Source organism: Acomys minous, assembly GCF_964271855.1.
Source record: "Acomys minous genome assembly, chromosome: 1".
In the NCBI taxonomy this organism is placed as follows: domain Eukaryota; kingdom Metazoa; phylum Chordata; class Mammalia; order Rodentia; family Muridae; genus Acomys; species Acomys minous.
The window spans coordinates 20,274,424-20,295,197 of record NC_140483.1 but is presented as its reverse complement, the minus strand read 5'-3'; the positions used below and the strand labels follow the sequence as shown (position 1 = coordinate 20,295,197).

General features: G+C 39.4%; 1 protein-coding gene across 1 annotated transcript in view; it reads right to left on the bottom strand.

The window, feature by feature from the left end:
- Positions 1-4,482: 4,482 nt before the first annotated feature.
- Positions 4,483-20,774, bottom strand: part of LOC311596654 (pyrin and HIN domain-containing protein 1-like) — a gene marked incomplete at its 3' end in the record, with an annotated part of 32,876 nt that continues 16,584 nt past the window's right edge. Inside the window, 7 exon segments of the mRNA XM_084780314.1 lie at positions 4,483-4,569; positions 6,480-6,668; positions 10,632-10,889; positions 10,893-10,943; positions 10,947-11,107; positions 13,229-13,326; positions 13,419-13,975. Coding sequence (XP_084636440.1) covers positions 4,483-4,569; positions 6,480-6,668; positions 10,632-10,889; positions 10,893-10,943; positions 10,947-11,107; positions 13,229-13,326; positions 13,419-13,975 — 1,401 coding nt within the window.

Sequence of the window (20,774 nt, the reverse complement as noted above, 5' to 3'; positions counted from 1 at the left end):
GTTTTTTTAAAAAAGGAAAGATTATTGAAAAATAGATAAATATGATTTTACTCAGCTTTAGAAAGTGACAAAAGGTTTGTAGCTACTCTATTTTTATTATTTATTCTATTTTTGGAGATTATAATATCATGATACTATCTCCCTCTTCCCTTTCTTCCCTCCATACCCTCTCATATACCATTTCTTCCTTGCTTTCTTGCAAACATATATACTTTTTGTTCATTAACTGCTGTTACAAGCATATCTGTATATCTATATACATACATAAACACAACCAGTGTAGTCTGTATATTACTTGTACGTATATTTCCAGGGATGACCATTTGCTATTGGATAATTAATTGTTGTGCTCTTCCTTGGGATAGACTGTCTTTACAATAAAAAGTAATCTTAGATAATTTGCAAAGATCACATCACTTTTCTAGATTCCCCACAGAGAGCTGAGGTTGCGGTGCAAGCACACAAGAAAAACCAAAGGAAAGACAATAATCTTCAGAGAGTGATGAGATGGACATGTTTTCTACCTGGGGCAGGTAGTGCTTACTAGACACCCCACGAATTATAAATATATTAAAATGCTACCAGATCGCCCAAGGTTGACCTTAGAGTGGCATGAAAGATCCACAAGGAGAGCTTATATCCATTTTCACAAACTACGCCGGGTGGGCAATAGGAAGTTTAGGCCTAGGCTTCGAGAAGAAGAGATGAGCTACCATGGGAAAGATGCGAAGCTATGCTTTGATCTTCTCATACAGGATAAAAACATCTCTAATGGAAAAGAAGCAACACCCCCTACTCTTTCACGGCCTAGAAACCCTTTGAAACAAGGCAAAGGAGAATTGCTCTGCTTCTGGAGCCACAGAAGGGATAGGCTCTAGGTGTAGAACACTAAGATTCTCCAACATGGGATGAAGGGTAGAATTAAAGATGAAACTCCTCCAGACTTAGAAACACACACAATTCAGTGTTTGCCAAAGACAACAGCTGATCTAGTCAATAGAATATTCTCTGATCACTACATTCTTTTTATGGCTACACTGAGCAATTACTAGCCAACAGCAGCCAATTTCTTGAACACAGACATGTAAGTGCCTATGCTTGCTTACTGGGCCAAGGTTATGTGATGCGGATTCAAGGAATTAAATCAGGCTACGTTGGAAAAGCCACAGTACAACTTAGGCGATAATAATTTTATTGGTAGCAATCAGAATTTTTATACTCTTATCAGAAAAAGAACATGATAGAAATCACCAGGATCAATACAGTTGTAGTTGCTAGGATACAATGATATTTGCAATCTATAAAGGGTACATGAAATTAATGGTTATGAACAATTGTCCTGTCAACTTCCATTCATCCTTGACTACTAAGGAAACATAAAGAGAATCACAAAACAACCCGAATGCTCCACTGCCTGAGGGGATGCATCAGTCTCTTAGGAGCTGGAAGACACATTGTGTCCCAGGAGCATGGATTCTAACCTGAAAAACCTAATTAGATTTCAGACCCACTCAACAAGAAAGAAATTATTCTTTGTACTAGAAACCCAGGGCTAGTGAAGTCATGGATTTTAGAGGACAGCTTACAATCAAATCATCACTTTACTAAGCCAGCACAATCCCTAATTATATTCTAAATATTTGGGCTTATAAATAAGTGAAGCCCTTATCCTTCATAAAGAAATTTTCTCCTTGATGGAGACCATTATGGAAGATCAAAACCAATAAAAGTGCAGAGTTGTGGATCCCAGTCCTAAGGGATACATCTACAGTAGACCTCTTGTACCTTAGGCTCAGGGAACACTGTGGAAAATGGGCTGAAAAGACTCTAAGACCCAGAGCTTGGTTTTCCAGTTGTATGTAGGTGTATGTGTGTGTGTGTATATATATATATATATATATATATATATATATATATATATATATATATTTGGCCTATATGACCTCTGCTATAGCTTGTTAGCTCCTCACTGGCAACAGCCATAAAAATACAAATAAATCTGTCTGTATTCTGATACAATTTTATTTATAGACATAGAGACTTGAAATTCATATATTATTCCTAGTCCACACAATATTATCCTTTGCATTTTTTCATGAACATCTAAAAAATGTAAAAGATATTTTTTGTTTATTGGCTATTAAAAAATAACAATGCTATGTAAAAACAGGAAGAGACCGTACTTTGCCAATTCCTGATCTTAAGCAAAGTTACTAGTAATGTTTATAGGACATTTAAAAGTAAATTATAGGGCAACAAATACAAAATATGAGAGGCAGAAATTAAGAGTTTAAGGTTGCAAGGTATTAATACAGCACGTAAAACAGTGTAATATTTTTGAAGTATATTCTGTGTAGTTAAAGATAGATATTGTGAGCCCTAGTGAAATAATTAAAATATTTTTAAAGATATGTAAATGGCACAATAACATTGGGATGTGAGGGGCAAGACAAGCCTGTAGAGTATAAGAAGACAACATTGCTCACATCTACATTATACTTATTTCTTCCATAAAACTATAAACAGAAGCTGATGTTAGGCTTAAAATAAGATGCTAGGCAACAGATGTGATAAGAAGTTTAATGTAGAAATGTGGGAGATCAGGAAAGGGGGAGGAGTGCCCCAAAGAGAAAGACAGACAGACAGAGAGAGCAAGAGGGTAAGAAAGCAAGAAAGAGACTAGGTGGGTTTGCCCTTTTATATCCTGGGCATCTGGCCCACATAATGGCAGGCAGGTGATTATGTCATAGATTGCTAGGCAGCCTGGATGCAGGTATGCTAACATTCCTCTCTTTTCCTATAATTAAAAAAATGAGGATGTTGGATTGCTTCTCACGCAAGGTAGGTTAAAGTACATAAATGTAGGTTCATTGGAAGAGGCTTTTGGCTGCCATGCGAGGGTGTGTGTGTGTGTGTGTGAGGGAGAGAGAGAGAGAGAGAGAGAGAGAGAGAGAGAGAGAGAGAGAGAGAGAGAGAGAGAGAGAGATATGAAATATCCAGATTATATGGTGATGGGGAAGGAACAGCCCCTGCCCTGGAGAGTTCAAGATAGGGCACAGGATATGTCAGCCATGTCCTGCAGCAGATAGAGACCGAGGAGTGCTGGGGGAATCTGGAACTGTTTGTCCTGGGTTGGAAGCACACCATACCAACCTTTTGTTGATAATAAATGAATAAGCAATGAATAAATCAATCATCTTTGACTGATTCCTGCTGACAGTAGGGTGGTGACAGGGCGTCAAAAGGCTGAAATGTTGGCCAAGGCCAGGAAGAGCAGGCTGTTGCATTTGCTGTACAAGGTCTGAGACCATCTGTGGCTAGGAAGACAATGCAGGTCCAGGTGTCATGATCTTTGAGGTTGGACTGGAGCTGCTTTGGCGATGTGGGGAATCTGACAGGATACTGGAACATATATATGGGCAGAAGACAATGTTAAGTAGGTTAGGGAGGAAATTTCCTTTAGGTGCACATTTGAAACTTCTGGAAGAGCGAGCAGAGACAGAAATTTTGGAGCACAGAAGAGAAAAGCTTGAATGTAGAGAAGCCTCATTTGGTAAAATAACCATTCATATATCCTACCCATGGATTAACTGTGAAAAGGCATCCATCCCTGCCCGCCACATTTTTTATGAGCCAATGAAACCCTTCCTTGGAACGTGAGTCTTGGTAACTGCCACTCAGACAGGAATCCGGACTCTACCTTCCTTTTGACTTAATTTCTCTGAGTGGAATACAGCCTGATCTTTCAAGGGAAGGGATCTGTCCTTGACTATCACACCCAAAGCACAATCTGGCCTAGTTCTTGAACCCTCTGTCTTTCACTCTGATCTGCAGAGCACCTGTATTCACTTTATATCCCAATCATAGCCCCCTTCCCTCCTCTCTTCCTCGTCCCAGCCTCCCTTTCTCTCCTCCCCAGCTTCTCCTCTAGTCCTCCAAGAGGGGGAGCCCTTCTCCCCTATCAACTGATTCCAGCCTACCAAGTCTCATCAGGAGTGCCTGCATCCTTTTCCTCCGTGGCCTAGTAAAGCACCCCTCCAGGAGGAAGTGATCAACGATCAGGCAAAAGAGTCCATGGCAGAGACAACTCCTGCTCCCTTTATTAGGACACCCCTATGGAGACTGAGCTGCCTATCGGCTACATCTGAGCAGGGGGCCTAGGTCCTTTCCATGCATGGTCCTTGTTTGGTGCATCAGTCTCCGTTGGCCGCCATAGGTCCAGATTTGTTGGCTCTGTTTTAAATAGATCAAAAATACTCCTGAGGAAGTTAAAATGTTGATTATTCTTTTTTTTTTCAAGTTTTGAAACATGCAGCTGGAAAATATGGGCATAGAGAATCTAAAATTATAAAGAACAAAGTAAAAGGGCACTATTTCCTAGAACCAAGGACTGGATCTTATATGTATTTTATTTCACTATGTGCCATATACACATTTTTTTTCTGCAATTTCATCTCATCACCAAAAACATCTTTACCAGTGTTATTCAGGTTTCCGTGAGTTTGGGGCTGTTTCAATGACTGAGTGAGGACTGGATGGTTCTATGTCTCTCCTCCTAGCCTGGATGACCTTGAAGAAGAGAAGGATGAACTCAGGTCAGGTGAGACGCAGGTTGCCACACTCTTTTTTACTCACACCGACTCTATGAGCCACCTCTATTTCCTTATTCTTACCTAACCCCTTTACTGAATCTCTGCCCTTGGAATTAGCCTTGCTCCCACTGTGTGAGAGCAGAAAATGAGCTATTCGCACCTGCCAGGCACACGCACAGATAGAAGAGGAGCTATGGAGCAACAGTACCAAAGGCAGAGGCAGAGTGGAGGATGTCATTGACCAGAAGGTTATGAGGATGGTGCAGAGGCATGAGTGATGCAACTGCTGGGGGTTAGAAATGAGTTCAGAATCTTTGACTCATGGTCCTGAAAATAACTAAAACCTGGATGCATTTCCATGTGACTGAACAGGTCAGCTCTTATATTTTATCTATGAATTAGTATTAGTGTTTGGTAGTGTATAGTGAATCTCGTTGTGTGACAGGAGCATGGATCTTGGCACCTTGTGCTCTGCATATCTTAAGACATCCTTGTGAAACATATGGTGTCTATTCTGAGTTCTGATCATGGTCCTAGTGCAATAAGGATTATTTCCACATTTTTTAAGTGAGGCCCCAGAGCTTCAGAGTCTTCGGTCAATTAAAAAATACCAGAGCTGGAGTTTTAAACACCCGAGACCCAAAGTCCTATCAAATAATTTCTCTTTTTTGATAAATACAGCAACTTTTTGAATTTACTTTAGGAAATAATAGAGTGAGAGTCTTTCTGAATATCCTCTTTTTACTATGTTTTCTACATATACTGGATAGGCCAGGAACCCATGGGAAACCCAAATACTACTATTATTCTGCTAAAGGAGCATAGCAGTAAAAGGACTCCTAATGACATTCTGCTGTACCTATAGACCGCTGTCTCATTCAGCCATCACAGAGAAGCTCCCTCCTGCAGTAGGTGAAAACTAACACAGAGACCCAAGTCCAGACAATTTGCAGGCTGTGAGAGACCTTCAACGCTCAGTTCTAAATGGGATGTCTTCATCATTCTCCCCCCGCCCCCCCAGCCCCTTAGAGCTGAGGAAACTATGTGGAAAAGGAGGCAGAAAACCTATAAGAGCAGAAGTATGGAAGACGCTAAGGAAACAAGACCTAAACACAGCAGGACCAACACACATAATGGGCCCAGAGACTGAGGCAGAATGCACAGGGCATGCACAAGTCCAAGCCAGACAGAGCCCTGACACAGTGAGTGCAGAAGTGGATACAAGCTCCCTTCCCTAACCAGGAAGCTATTCTCAATAGACAACAGCTTGTCAAGGAAAAAAGTATTTTTCTCCAACCGAGTCTCACTGCTATACAAACCACATTTAAAAGTAGATGACAAACTCAAAATGAATTCAAGTGTAGCTTTAGATATTTTTAATGTTGCTATTGTTACATAATGCTTTGGACTTTTTTTTTTTTAACCCTACTGGTCTTTGGCTTGTATATTATCATTTCTGATCTCTTGTTTCTATGGTGTGGTGTGTGTGTGTGTGTGTGTGTGTGTGTGTGTGTGTGTGTGTGTGGTGTGTGAGCACACGTGCACATGCATATATTTCTCTTGATTTTTCTTTTCTTTTTTAGAATTCTAGTTTGTTTGTTTTCTAAAAAGGGACGTGTGAAGTTGGATGAATGGGGAGGTCGAAAAGATTCAGAAGCAGGTAAGTGGAGGAAGCTGTGACAAGAATATATCCTATGGAAAAATGATTTTCAAAAACCAAAAAGAAATAAAATAAAGAAAATGACTCTATTTTTAAAACAATGGTAAGAAAATATTTACATATATCCGTGTTTAAAACTTAACTTCCTTTCTGTTACATACAGCCCAGTCTTGACAGAGTATTACATGTGATTGTCAGGAGGCATGAAGATGCCTTGGAGCGCATACCTGCAGATAGCTGTGCCTCACAGATCTCAGCTGCCACGAACTCATACTCGAGCTTAATTCAAAGCAGACGAGTCTAAGTTTGTCCCCTGGCTCACAGTACATAGTGGCAAACTGTCCGTATACCAGGACTTCCATCCTCCCTGTTTTATCTTCTATTCCATAGTAAGTAAATTCATTCCTCACTGCTTTCTGGGAAAAAAATATTAACATTCATCTTCTGAGAGCTGTGTCAATGGTTGTCACACCTATGAGACATAAATCGTGTTAGCTTGTCTCTGATAAGGCGAATACAGGCCTAGGCCTAGAAATATGGGTAAATGGGGGGTTCAGGCATTCTGGTTAACAAATCCTGTCTTAGGAAATGTCTCTCAAGATTTTTTAATTTAAGGTTTTTATCTGATGGATTATTCTAGAAAACCTTCTACCATACGCGTAGAGATGAGAGTTCTCAGGAAGCTCAAGCAGAGCAAAATCAGAGTAAAGCTGATTGCCTCTGAGGATGTCTTAGGTCACAAGAACTAGGAAGGTGACTTGTGGCTCAGTGTCAGTCTGAGGTTATCCGAGTCTCCATTAAATAGATGACTTTTTTTTTTCAGTGCACATATGTATTTATTCATGCTATTCTAAGCATTTCAAACATAATATCCACCACCTAATTCCTCTTTCCTCACTTATATTTTGTATATTTTGTTAAGGCTACAGCCAAACATACTTGCTTAGTCACTTAAACATACTGTACTAAAACACCGTGGATGAAAGCAAAACCCCACTGATGAGTATTGACAACAGAATGTAAGACCATACTTTGAGCAATGGCTAGGTCATCTAAGCATGCTATTTGAATTGGTGCTGAAAGTCACACCCCAAGACTAAGAATTCCTCAATCCAGTCTATATTTTCTTATTCTCTGTCCTAACTTGAGAGATAAAACTGTATTTCTATAGTCTGTTATACTTGTTTCTCTTAAGACTTAAAGTAGAGATTACTTGCCCAAACTCACTTGATAAATCTAAACCTAGTCACAATGGCTAAGATCTCGAAAACCTTGGGCGACAAATACTGATGTGACTGTCGGGGAAAGGAGAACCTCAGTTTATTGTTGGTGACATTGCAAACTGGTACAGGCACTCTGGAAATCAGTGTGGAGAATGCCTTAAAAGATAAAATGTATCTTTCATATCTTCAACTATACCATTGCTTGGCATATACTGAAAAGAATTGACACTCTACTCCATAAATACCTGTTTATCCATTTTACTGCTGATTTATTTACAGTAGCTAGGAGATGATGACAATCTAAATTTCCCTCAGCTGGTAAAGGGATAAGGAAAATGTGATGCATATGTAAAATGGAATACTATTTAGTGGTAGAGAAAAATGAAGTTTGCAGGTAAATGCACGGAACTAGAAAACATATTGATTATACAACACAGATCCAGAAAGACAAATATGTGGAGTATCTCTATAAACATTAGGGATGGCAGAGTGTCAATCCATGTGAGGCAAGAAGGAAATCCAGTTCAACCCTACTCAGTAGCTGGTATTGTTTCAAACTTCTAGAGTCTGACGCTGGGCAGTTTACTTTTGGCATATTTAATCACAGTACAATTTTGGGAAAAAAAGTTTCCTAGTGAAATTTAAATCAATCCTGTGTGCAAAAGAAAACTTAAGACATGTTTACATTATAACTCTTTACAAAGTACATATAACCCTTTATAAAGATGAGTTCTTATGACTGAGAAACAATGCTCCAGATAAGGGTTTAGGGAGACTGGCTGAGATAAACAGAAAAGTCTGGGGGACTGGGTGTGGCCTAGCCCTACAGATAGCCCAGGGGTCCTCAGACTATTAACTACCTGTGCTCCATTTGTCACGTTCATGTGACATCTCCCATAAATGAGGTTTCTATTGACTGAGAAACACTGCTCAAGATAAAGGTCCAGAAAAGAAGAACCAGGGATGAACAACAGTCTGGGGGAGTCAGATGTGGTGTTGTCCTACAGAAAGCACAGAGGTCACCAGGATATTAGCCACGCCCCCTCCCAGACTTCCGGGTAGAAAACAGGTTATACACCTCTTCCTTTGAAGAGACAACGGTGTATGTTTAACATTTCTGGTTTTCCTAGTGCTTATCTGTGAGTACAAGGACCTTGTGCACTCTGCCCCTACCCCATATATATGTATGTGTGTGTGTGTGTGTGTGTGTGTGTGTGTGTATATATATATATATATATATATATATATATATATATATATATATATATATATACACATATGCATTCTCTTATTTGTGGATGCTTGCTCCAAATCTTTAAGTGCAAATATATAACCTAGAGTAACTGCAGACACAAGAAAAGTAAACTATAATAATAATAATAATAATAATAATAATAATAATAATAACAGAAACTTTAAAGATGAGAATAGTAGGACACTATTTCTGTGAAGGGGAAAATGGGGAAAAATGAGTATCAGACACACACCTGTTGGGGAGTGGAGGGGTGGGAGGGTGGAGGAACAGCAACACAGAGGGAGAGGGAAAGGAGGGACCATTAGCATTAATGATGTATAGAAAAGCCATAAAATGTGTTATTTTGTTCTAACTTAAATTACATATAACATCACACATGTATGTATATACACACATATACACAAACACACACACACCTACTTATATGTAGCATGGATGAAGTTATGACAATGCTTTCCCACCACTCCACCCCACCCCGTCCCCCACTACTGGAAAAACAAAAACAAAAAACAAAAAACAAAACAAAAGAAAATCAAAACAAAAAAAACCCTCATAGACTATTTAACAAAATCTTCAGTGCTAAGCTTGAAAACCTTCCTTTCAACTTATTAATCAGGGGAGTCTAAGAGCCCCCAATAGTAATAGAGGCTACTGTATTGACTTTGGTGCCTTCCAGGCAAATAATGTAAGACCCTCTTGCTGAAGACAGTACATCATTCAGACACAGAACTTGGAGGAACTGATCCGGGTTGATCCAGAAGCCTCCTCACAGATGACTAGCTCTTAGATGTTCAAAAGAAGCCATGTGAACTTTCAAAGAGAACAGCAAGCAATAGCTCTACCCCAGGTGAACTGCCAATGAACAGTAACAATGACCGGCATGGCAAGGTATTCTGAAAGGTGCAATAGCTGCACTTTTTATTCCTGGAGCAACCAACAGTTACGTGGTTGAATATAAGGTCCACTCAGTAGGAGGGAATTCATGCTCGGCACCATATATTTTTTGGGACAAGGAACCTAGATGAAAACCTCCTGCAGCTGCCTAGGCCAGTATAATCTCTAACTGCATCCTAATAGTTATCCTTATAGCCATAGAAAAGCGAAGCTCCCACACCTCCCAAAGTTAATTTTTGCATCAGATGAAGATCATTACAGAAAAGCCATAACTGGTCCAAATGTAGATGCCCTCCCCCAATTAAAACATTTATAACACAACCCCTGCATTTCAGGCTCAGGAATCATCACAGAAGAGGGGGAAGTAATCCTGTAGGAAACAGAGATCCATGCTCCTTAAGTCAGAATAGTCTCTTCTGAAAAAATAAAATAAAAAGAGCACGTGAATGATGGGAAAAATGGTTCTGGAAGGACTTGGGGGAAGAGTGAAAGGCAAATATAATCAAGACACTTTGTACAAAATATTCTCTAAAAATTAATAAAGATATTATAAGAAATTTGAATGGAAGTGAGGACAGGTTAAAGATGAGGTGATCAGTATGTTAGCAACTTGCTTTCTTATGCTATTTTTCACAACAATTATCCAGGCAAGAATTTCAACCATTATTAGTTATTAAGTTGCTACAGATCAGGGTAAGAAAGAATGCAAAGAAACATTTGCATAGTTCTTTGATACAAACTACTATAAATGGATCATCACAGTAAAATCACAGTAAAATGCCAGCTTTTGTGTTAAGACTCTTTCTCAAACATTTTCATGGTAACGCCTTGAAAAGGATGTGGAGAGACCATCCCACACCATAAAGCTGGGAACTCCGCTTTCTGCTCTCTGACCAAGGGAGCTCTGTTTTCCTGTGTGCAGATTATCAACCATATTCCAGCTGCCAAGTTAAGGCTTAAAATCGGACTTTGCAAATGAGATTTTACAAAAGAGTACAACAACTTACCGTATATACTGTAAAAACTCCATTCACAAATGTCCCTACTCTTTGTGTACAAATAGCATTAATTTTAGGTATTGCAGTGGCCCTTTGTCTCAGTGAAAGTGGGATTTCAATCACATTGTTGCCGTTCACCTCAGGCACACAGGAGGCTCTGTATATCTCTAGAAACCCATTGTAGCCAAAATAATCTGAGATCACAATGACTTTCCTGGGGTTGAACTTTTCCTTGAGGGCTATGTCAAACACCTTCACTTGAAAGAATTAAGTCTCAGTAGCCACTATGGCACGGAACATCCTTTTGTCTTCTCTCATGTCCTATGTAAAGGGTTCCGTTGCCTTTAACACCATTACTTGTTTGGAACCTTGGTGGTGACCATCTTCCTCAGAAGATTGTTTAGGTACAATCTTCAGTCTTGGTTTCTGCAAAGAAGATACACAGAAAAACCAGGCATAGCTAAGAGAGACACAAAGGAGAGTATCTTTATTAGGCAGAGTGGGAAAATCTAAACAATGCCTAATCTGCTATGATGTAAGTGACAAGAAATAAATGGAGATCTGGCCAGTAACTGCAACATGTACAAATTGCTCACAGTAGGTAAATAGGTTGCATAAATACTTTGGTGGTCTTTGGCGGATGCACTCAAAGCCTTCTGAATGGTAGGCACATTCTCTCCGTGAGCTGCACCCCAAGTCTTTCAGCACAGCTTTAAAACATAGGTTACAGATCTTTTCACACACGCACAAACGCTCAAAATCTAGTCTTGCAGAACAGTTAGGTAGGTGGCCACTAGAAGCACCCGAGGGCTCTGTTGTGTTAATCTGAATAATTCAGACTAGAAACTCTTCCACTTGTATAAAAGCGGGATTGGAAGAAAATCCTGGATTTGGAAAAGGAAGGAAGGGACAGCTATTTGACCACTTGTCTGTCTCCAAAGTCCTCAGCACGCTGCACATGCACAATGCACAGTCTTCCCTCCCTTCCTTCCTTCCTTCCTTCCTTCCTTCCTTCCTTCTCCAGCTCTTTCATTTTTTTTCTTGAAACAAGGTTTCAATATTTATTCCTGGCTGGCTTTAAACTTGCCATGGAGATCTTGTGGTCTGGCCTTGAACTCATAGAGGTCCAGCAGACTTCTGGAATTAGGTGTGTGCCACCACACCCAGCTTCTCTGCACTATTTCTGAAGGCAGGAGCGCAATTTAAAATGGAGAAGTATGGCAGCAACCACAGGAAATCTAGAGCAGTGTGCTGAGGTAGCTATAAGCCAAGAGTACTTGCTGTGACCTGATTTGGAAACCCGTGGATGGCAGGACTTAACTCTGACTTCTCGTCAACGTGGTGCAATGTTTTCAAACCTTAGGAAGTGCATTCCTGATATGACTTAAGCAGTTACCTCAGGGTGGTGCTGAGAACTCCTGACAAAAAGTGTACAGGACTTCAGGAAATGAAAGAAGTTCTCAGGTGGGTTCAGTGTTTGTAGGAATAGAAAATACTGGAAACAGCCTAAAGCCAAACCACACAGGATTATCTTTGTAATGTATGAACTATTGCAATACTTCAAATAATAAAGTCAAAATCATTTAAATCTATGTTGCTTGGTGGAATGGCAATTCAAGACATGTTAACTATTCAGAAATATTTTGTATGTGTATGCTGGAGGGAGAGAGAGTGTGTGTGTGTATGTGTGTGTGTGTGTGTGTATGTCTGTCTGTCTGTCTGTCTGTAATCAAGGACAACATTGGATGTTCATTCTTCCCTTCTACTTTGTCTGAGACAGGGTCTCTCTAGTTTGCTGCTGTGCATGTCTAGCAGGCTAGCCTGTGAATTTCTGTAGATTCTCCTGTCACTGGCCCCAGTCTCAGCTTTGGGGCACACTGGGGTTATACACACGTATGTCACCGAGCCCAGCTTTTACATGGGTTCTGGTGACCCACATTCAGGTTATCAGGCTTTTGTGACAAGTGTTTTCATTTACTGAGACATCTCCCAGGGCCACTTAAAATAAAATTTAAAAATGTAGACTATAGAAAATTATGTGAATTGTAATACAAATCTGATAACTAAAGGATATTCTGCATATATATAACAAAAGGCAAAACTGGATAGTGAAATGTGGCAGTTTATAAAAAAGATTATAGATAATTTAAAACTTACTTCTTTTTGTAGTATCTAACTTGCTAATTTTTCTAAGATAATATTTATATAATTTTTAAAAAGGAATCATTGTTGATTCACTCTGCCTAACTTTATATTTCTACATTTCATTTTCCACTAAAATATCACACTTATGGTTCACTGAGTGAAAAATGAAGATGAAAACCAAAATAACAAAAGAAGGAAAATAAAATAAGTAGCATTTAATTGTGTCATTTAAAGACCACAAAGATGGTCAGGTGCTCACTGAATCATAGGTTTTCTTAATGGAGCAGAGAATAAAAGGAGTATAAAATGAAATTAGGGAAGGACCTCCAAACATATATTCAAAACAGACAAGTGACTTATTTAAATATAAAAACCATACATCATAGATGATTAATAGCAAATTCTTTCAGGAGTGTGCTAATTCTTGTCATCATTATATTATGAGAATGACCAGTCATTACCTTGGGTGGTGTTTCTGGAGACAAGGAAGTAGCAGTGGAAGTGCTGGGCATTGCTGACGAAGGTGCCTGAGGAGTACCAAAGTTGCTGGACTGTGTTGCTGGAGACCACAGAGGAGAATTGAGACTGCTGGACGTTGCTGCTGGCGGGACCAGAGAGGTATTCTAACTGCTGGATACTTTTGCCACAGACACATGAGGACTATTATAACCGCTGGTCATTGCTGATGTAGTCATCCAAATGACAGGGTCGCTGCTGGCCACTGTTGCTTGAGAAATGCCAGGGGCCTGGACATTACCGTTCACTCTTGATGAAGTCATATGAAAGGCCGGGGCACATCTGGGCCCTGATGCTGGGGTGGCTTGAAAGGCCACCGCATTGCTGGACACTGGTTTTGGAGACTCCAGAGGAGTTTGGTGACTAGAGGAAAGTGTTGACATTACCCGAGAAGTCTGGATGGTCTGGATGCTGCTGGAGGCTGTCAGGGGAGACACCTGGGAAGCCTGGTCACTGGTGGAACATGGTGGTGAAGGACCCCAAGATGTTGGCAATATGGTGATTGATAGTTCTTGAGCCTCCAGGGGGGTCTGGAGGCTGCTGATGGCTGTTGTTGGAAGCCCTTGAAGAACTTGAGGTTCACTCTCAGCTGAGCATGTGTTAGTAGTTGGAAGTTCTTGAAGGTTATGCTCTTCCTGAAATAACTGTGTTGTTATGGTGTCAGGTGATTTGGTGATCATGTCTTCACTTTTCTGAAGGGGAAATATTTTTCTTTTAAACTTTTTTGTATCCTGATAAATGGTTTCCATAAGTCAGATCAAGAACATCTTTGCATTCTCCCCTTTTGAAAATAATTCTGGTCTGCCAATACCACCCTTTTCACCCCAGGATGCAGGAGCCATTATAGATTGCATGTAGGTGCTCCTAACACCTACCCTTTCTTCTTCCTAATCAAAATGTCTCATAGAAATGTGGGCAAAATTTCACTGGTCAAGTTTGGTATCCTGACTTTGCATATCTTATAAAATGGACCAAAGATAACCTGGTCTTATTCAACTCTGCGTTATTGATTGGGAAACAGGGCTTACAACAAAACTGGCTTCCATGTATGGGCTCCCAATGAAACCACTCCAGATTGTCTGCTTTTGGAGATACAGGAATCCCTGTCACCACCATTTCAGGTGATCTGGTTATGACTGAAACAGGAACCCTGAAACATTTAACATAAAATTAAATTTTCAGGAGATGTCATGTAGCTCAGTTGGTATAGTATTTGCATAGTAAGTACTAGGCAAGCTCATTTAAATATCTGCTTAGGTTAAGGTTCTTTAAATAGTCATTTTATATTTGGTTAAATGAAACTACTGTATATATGAATATATACACATATATAAGAAGAATTAGTATATAAGGCAATATTAGGGACTTTCAATATAGTTATTTAAATTATCTTCAAAGTAAAAAGTAAATAAGTAAAAATATGTAAAACTTTAACTACCATGTTATTTATTACTATTTTCTTTGTGTGTTTCTTATCCCTCAGGATATACATCTTCTGTGACTAGAAGAAGAAAGGAAATAGATCCCTTTAGCAATGGTAGTTTGAAAATGCAAACCATACCAAGGAAAAGATGGGGATTTGGTTTATTCTAAAGATAATGTAGGATTCATCATAAACAACAAAAGTGAAATGAAGGGTTCTGTTATCACAGGTCTAGTTGCAAAGGAGTGTGCAGACTTTTGGTGAAAAATCATGCATGCTTCTCCAGTGTACTTGGAAATTATATTCACTAAAAAGTTCTTGTTCGAAGAAGAAGAAGAAGAAGAAGAAGAAGAACAACAACAACAACAACAACAACAACAACAACAACGGAAAGAAGAAAAAGAAAATAGTCGATCTCATCTAAGCTGATATCATCCAAACAAAAATGATTATTAATGGCCTTTCCTCCCCATTTATAATTACTTACAATGACATATAATTAGATGTGATCATTGCTTTTATACTCCATGTAATGTAACTCTAATAATTAAAATGACAAAACATTAACCATATAGAGATTCCTGGTACAACGGTAATATGCAATGAAATAGACATTTGTAAGTGGCTGTCAGGGTTTCAAAATGTACACTAAGGGAATCAATGGTTACATTAAATAAGTAAGTTAGTGAGAGATTAAATGATAAGTTCCTTCAAGATTTTATTGTTGTGAAGGGGCATGGAGTGTGTTGAATGAATGGACCATCGAGTTAATGTTTCTACCAATCACATAGCAGTAGGTAGGATGCTTACCTAGCATCTATAGGAAACCCAACTGTAGTGACAATTTTGGAATTTTGGTTTCTTGAAAAAACACAGAAATATAAGAATGTGCCTTTGTTTTAATCCCAAGTGTGCAGATATGGGGCTTCCATGGACTGTCTGCAGCAGCTGACTATGATGTGTCTCCTGCTCTAGCGAAGGCATGATTTTGCCAGTTGCAGATAGCTTCTGCAATTTGTAACATTTAAAATCCTGGGAACTTTTCAGATGGTACAAAAATGAAAAGGCCCAAAGAGATGGGGTTGGTGGTCGGTCTTCAGTTAGGGGATTGGTTGCTGCTTATTAGCACTGATGCTCAAAGAAGAAACAAAAGGAAAGAAATTAGATTGAGATCTCTCTCTCTCTCTCTCTCTCTCTCTCTCTCTCTCTCTCTCTCTCTCTCTCCCTCTCTCTCTCTCTCTTCATCTCCCTTCTCTCCTTTCTCTACTATCTAGTGATAGGGAGTAAATTCAAGGGAATAAAAGGTGATAAAAAGAAGACTCGACAAAGAAGCCAAAAGAAACTACAAGTGGTGCCTAATGAGGGGAAAGGCAGAACAGAAAACTTGATTTCAAATCCCATAGAGAAGATGGCAGAGGATGAAGGAATAGATTTTTTTAATATGCCAGCAAAAATGTGTACTATGGCTGACACTGCTGCGATATTCCACACTTTGCTCCCAGAGAGAATTTTATGGGTTTTTTTTCTTTTTCTTCTTTCTATATTTTATTTTAAAAAAGGTTGAAAGACTGGCTGAACAGTTGGAAAAATTGCAGGTGGAAATGGAGTGTCTTGAGAAACAACAAAAAAAAATTGCTTACACAGAAAAACAAATGGGGCTACTCTGGTTTTTCACATCTGAAAGGGTTGAAGAGTTGGCTGTGCAATTGGAGATGTTGCAGGTGGAGTTGGATGTGCTTGCGAGACAAGGAGCACTGGGAAAGAGAGGACAAAATGGTTCACTCCTAGTGACCGAGAAAGAGAGTAGTTTTCCATAGGAGTAAAGAGGGAAGTACTCTGCTGGAAGGTGACCAGGTCAGAGAAAAGCTGAAGAAATTAAAGGACAAACAGATGAAACATCTAGTTTCAAAAGAAAGGGTTAATCTCTCGAATCAACCATGCCACCAGAGTAGAGCAGGGGTGGCTGGGGTTATGAGATCACCATCAACTTTCCCAGTGGTCACCAGTGGTCATACTGCATATGCCTACTATCAGGGTGGAATAAGGTTTTGACAAGATAGGATGGTGTCCTATAGAAATAATAGACGGAAGGCATTTTAGGAGGTTATGACTTTATATGTGATATACTTGCCTTACATGACACAAATTCTAAATAACTGGGCTACTCTGAATAGAATTGTTCCCCAAGACTGGAAAGGATTAGGAACAGTTGTATTCAAGGCTGATCCATAGTCCCAGTGGTTAACATGGTGAAGGGAAGAAGCTACAAATATTCAACAACAAAACAGAGCAAGAGGAATGAATATAGTCACAGGACCAGTTGCTAGGTGAAGGGAGGAACTCTGTTATACAAGAACAGATTCAATTTGATGATGCTACTATACAACAATGTCCTTTAGTGGCTTCAAGAGCTTGGGAGAAAGTTGAGGAGCCTGGGGGAAAGTCCACTTCATTTACAAGGATTATACAAGGCTCTAGAGAAGCCTTCCCTGATATTTTACAAAGATAAGTCTCAGCTGTGAACTAATCCATATCAGATCCTGATGCATCAGGTGTTGACAGAGTCCTTGGCATTTGAAATGGGAACCAAATGTAAAAATATTATCACACCATAGAAGACATAGGCAGTGCCTATGGGTGAATGGATAAGGTATATGACCAATATTGGTTCTAATGTGTACCATGGTAGCATAATATGTCAAGCTATAGCTAGAGGTCTCTGATATAAAAATGCCTGGTGCAGGCCGGGCGTGGTGGCGCACGCCCTTAATCCCAGCACTCGGGAGGCAGAGGCAGGTGGATCACTGAGTTCGAGGCCAGCCTGGTCTACAAAGCGAGTCCAGGACAGCCAAGGCTAACACAGAGAGACCCTGTCTCAAAAAAAAAAATGCCTGGTGCTTCAGTTGAGGGAAACAAAATAATTTGCAAAGAGACTGTCACTACCAAAACAAAAATGCCTGATGCATTAACTGCAAGAAATACAGTACTTTGCATCAGAAAAGTAAAAAGGCCGTTTCTATGGACAACAGTTTTCACTAAACCTCAAATAGAAAGAAGGCCTAGGCTTCCAGGGGTTTGTATGTGATGCACCATTTGTTCAGGGGCATATATCCAAGAGAGATTTTCAAGGTAATTCTTACCATCAGGAAAGAGTCCTGGGGGCCTAGTTCAGGGCCTCTGCAGCAAAAAATCATGAGCCATTTAAGCCAATGAATAACATGCAGACTGAAGAGTTAACTCTGTCAAAACAGAGACTGTAAGATGCATCTATGAATCACATTAATCTCAAACTTGATTATATTTTCGTTATTTTTGTCTTCAATTCATTCTCCTACTGGGCTCCTTATGCAAAACAAAGATAGCTTTATGGAATGGATTTTCTTAGTACACTAACAAAGTAAAAAAAGTAAAGACTTACATAGAGAAAGTTTCTGATTTAATCATAAAAAGTAGAATAAGTCTCTGTCAATTGTCAGGAATAGACTTGGTAGAAATAATAGTACCTTACCCTAATGCTGAGATTATGTCATTAGAGGTAATCAGTGAAGATTAGCAAAGAGCCTATAGTAATTATTTGGGAGAAATTAACAGCAAATATGCTAAAAGCAAGCATTTTTATTTTGCAAAAGGAACTAATTGGATTCTCCCACATATTGTAAAAGGAATGCTAGTTCCGGAAACACCTACACTCTATACTGATGCAAATAAATTGGGAATGGCAGGCTGTAAGTCAGACAAAATGAGCTAAGTAATTCAAAGCCTATATACTTCAGTTCAAAAATAAGAGCTGTATGCAATTCTTATGATATTATTAGATTTTCCTGATTATTTTAATATAATTACTGACTCTCAATAATGCAGAGTCATTCTACATATAGAAATTGCTGAATTTAATCTTAATTCAGAACTGGCTTTGTTATTTACATAGCTGCAACAGGAAATCACATATAAAAACACACATTATGTTTCACCCATATTCAGTTTCATATAGGCTTGCCAGGTCCATTAACACAGGAAATAAAGAAACTGACCAATTATTAATAGGAAATGTGTTAGAATCCTGAAATTTTCATGAAGACCACCATGTTAATAACTAGTCCATGTAACTAGGATAACTAGTCCATGTAACTAGTCCACCAACCAGTCCAGCTGGTCAGTTATTGGGGGGCCGAGGGGGGTCACAACCTGTATTTAAAGATATGGGCGAGAGAGACGCAGAGCTCAAGCGAACAGTTGCTTGTCAAGAGCCGTTTATTGAGGGTAATGGCAGGCTTTTTAAAACCTGCTTTAGGGAGGGCGGGGGTACGCAAGGAGAGTAGTGGAAAAGTACAAAATCTTCTGGGGTTGAGCCCCGGGAACATTTGCAAGGGGAGGGGTCTTCCAGGTGAGACAAAGCAGGATGTCTCTGTGGTTATCTCAGGATCGGATCGCTCTCTTCTCAGGACTAAGGCGGATGCCTTGCATGCCTAATGAGTGGCCCAGCAGGATGTTTGCTGCAAATGCTGAATGGGTGGGGGTCGGCCACAGGCCGTTTGGTCCCTGGCATGTTAACAGTAAATATTTAAGGAAATCACAAGAAAATGTCCTACTTGTCCTTTGCATGACCAAACTCCATTATCCAATGGAAGTAATCCTGGGGAGATGTTGGTTCTGTTTCTTAACAATTAAACTTTATTATACAACCCAACTAGCTTACACAAGAAGGAAAAAAGGTTAAAGGGACAGAAGAGTGAACCTTCCGGTATCCGTTCCACGGGACGGGTTGAAACAGAGCCAACACTGGGGCTACCAAAAGAAATGAAATCTGGCAGATGGATTGTTTCATTTTGTAGAATTTGGAAAACTAAAATTTGTACACCATACTTTTCATACTTATTCAAGGTTTCAATGGGCAACTGCTTTGAGTTCTGAAAAAGCTGATTCTATAATTAGACATTTACTGGAAGTAATGGGTTCTATAGGGATACTTGCACAAATTAAACTGATAATGCCTCCACAAATGTTTCCAGTAAAATGAAGCAATTCTTTGCGTATTATAATATAAAGCTCAATACAGGTATGCCACATAATCTTACAGGACAAACAGTTGTAGAAAGATCTAATTGCACTTTAAAGAAAACGCTTATAAAACAACAACAACAACAAAAAGAAGAATAACCCCCCCCCCCCAGGGATAGATTAAATTGTGTCCTGCTAAATTTAAATTTTCTGAACGTTAATAAGAAAGAAACAACAGCAGCCAAAGAGTCACTGGGTTATGGGGGGGAAAGTGAAATTAAAGCAACCTATATACTATAAATATATGGAAACCATCGAAAGTTTTGCATTGGGGATGTAGGTTTGTTTATATTTCCACAGGAAAATGAAAAGCTGTGGATACCATCAAAACAGATAAAGATTAGAATTAAGCAGGAGAGGTCTCCTGCAAACCTTAGCCATTGACTCAAAACATCTTATTTCATTGAAAATACCTGCTTATAATTTCCCAGTATGCATAGCACAATTAATGACTTAAAAGAGAAGGGGAGAAATGTATTGACAATTTTTGAATTTCATTTAAAAAAACACATAAATGTTATAAGTATGTCCTTTCATTTTATTCCCAGGTATAGGGGTGTGAAACTGCTTTGAACTGTCCACAGCAGCTGACTATGATTTACCTCGTGCTCTAGCAGAGGCTTGGTGTTGCCAGCTGCAGATAGTTTCTGTAATTGTGTGATGTTTGGAATTCTGGGAACGTATCAGAAGGTATAAAAATTTTAGGGTCCCAGAGGCAGAATTGGTGTTGGTGGTGGTTGTTGGTCATTTAGGGGAGTTGGTTGCAGTTTGTTAGTAGTTGTGCTCAAAGAAGAAACAGAAGGGAAGAAGTTAGATTCTTGCTCTCTCACCCCTCTATCCTTCTTTCTTTCTTTTCTATCTAGTGATAGGAGGTGAAACCAGAGGATAAAGGGCGGGAAAAAGAAGAATCCACAAACCAGCTAAGACCAGCTACATCTAATCAGGCTTCATTTAACTATCTGTAAAGATAAAGTGTATTAAATAATCAAATTGCATGTTGACTGTGGTTA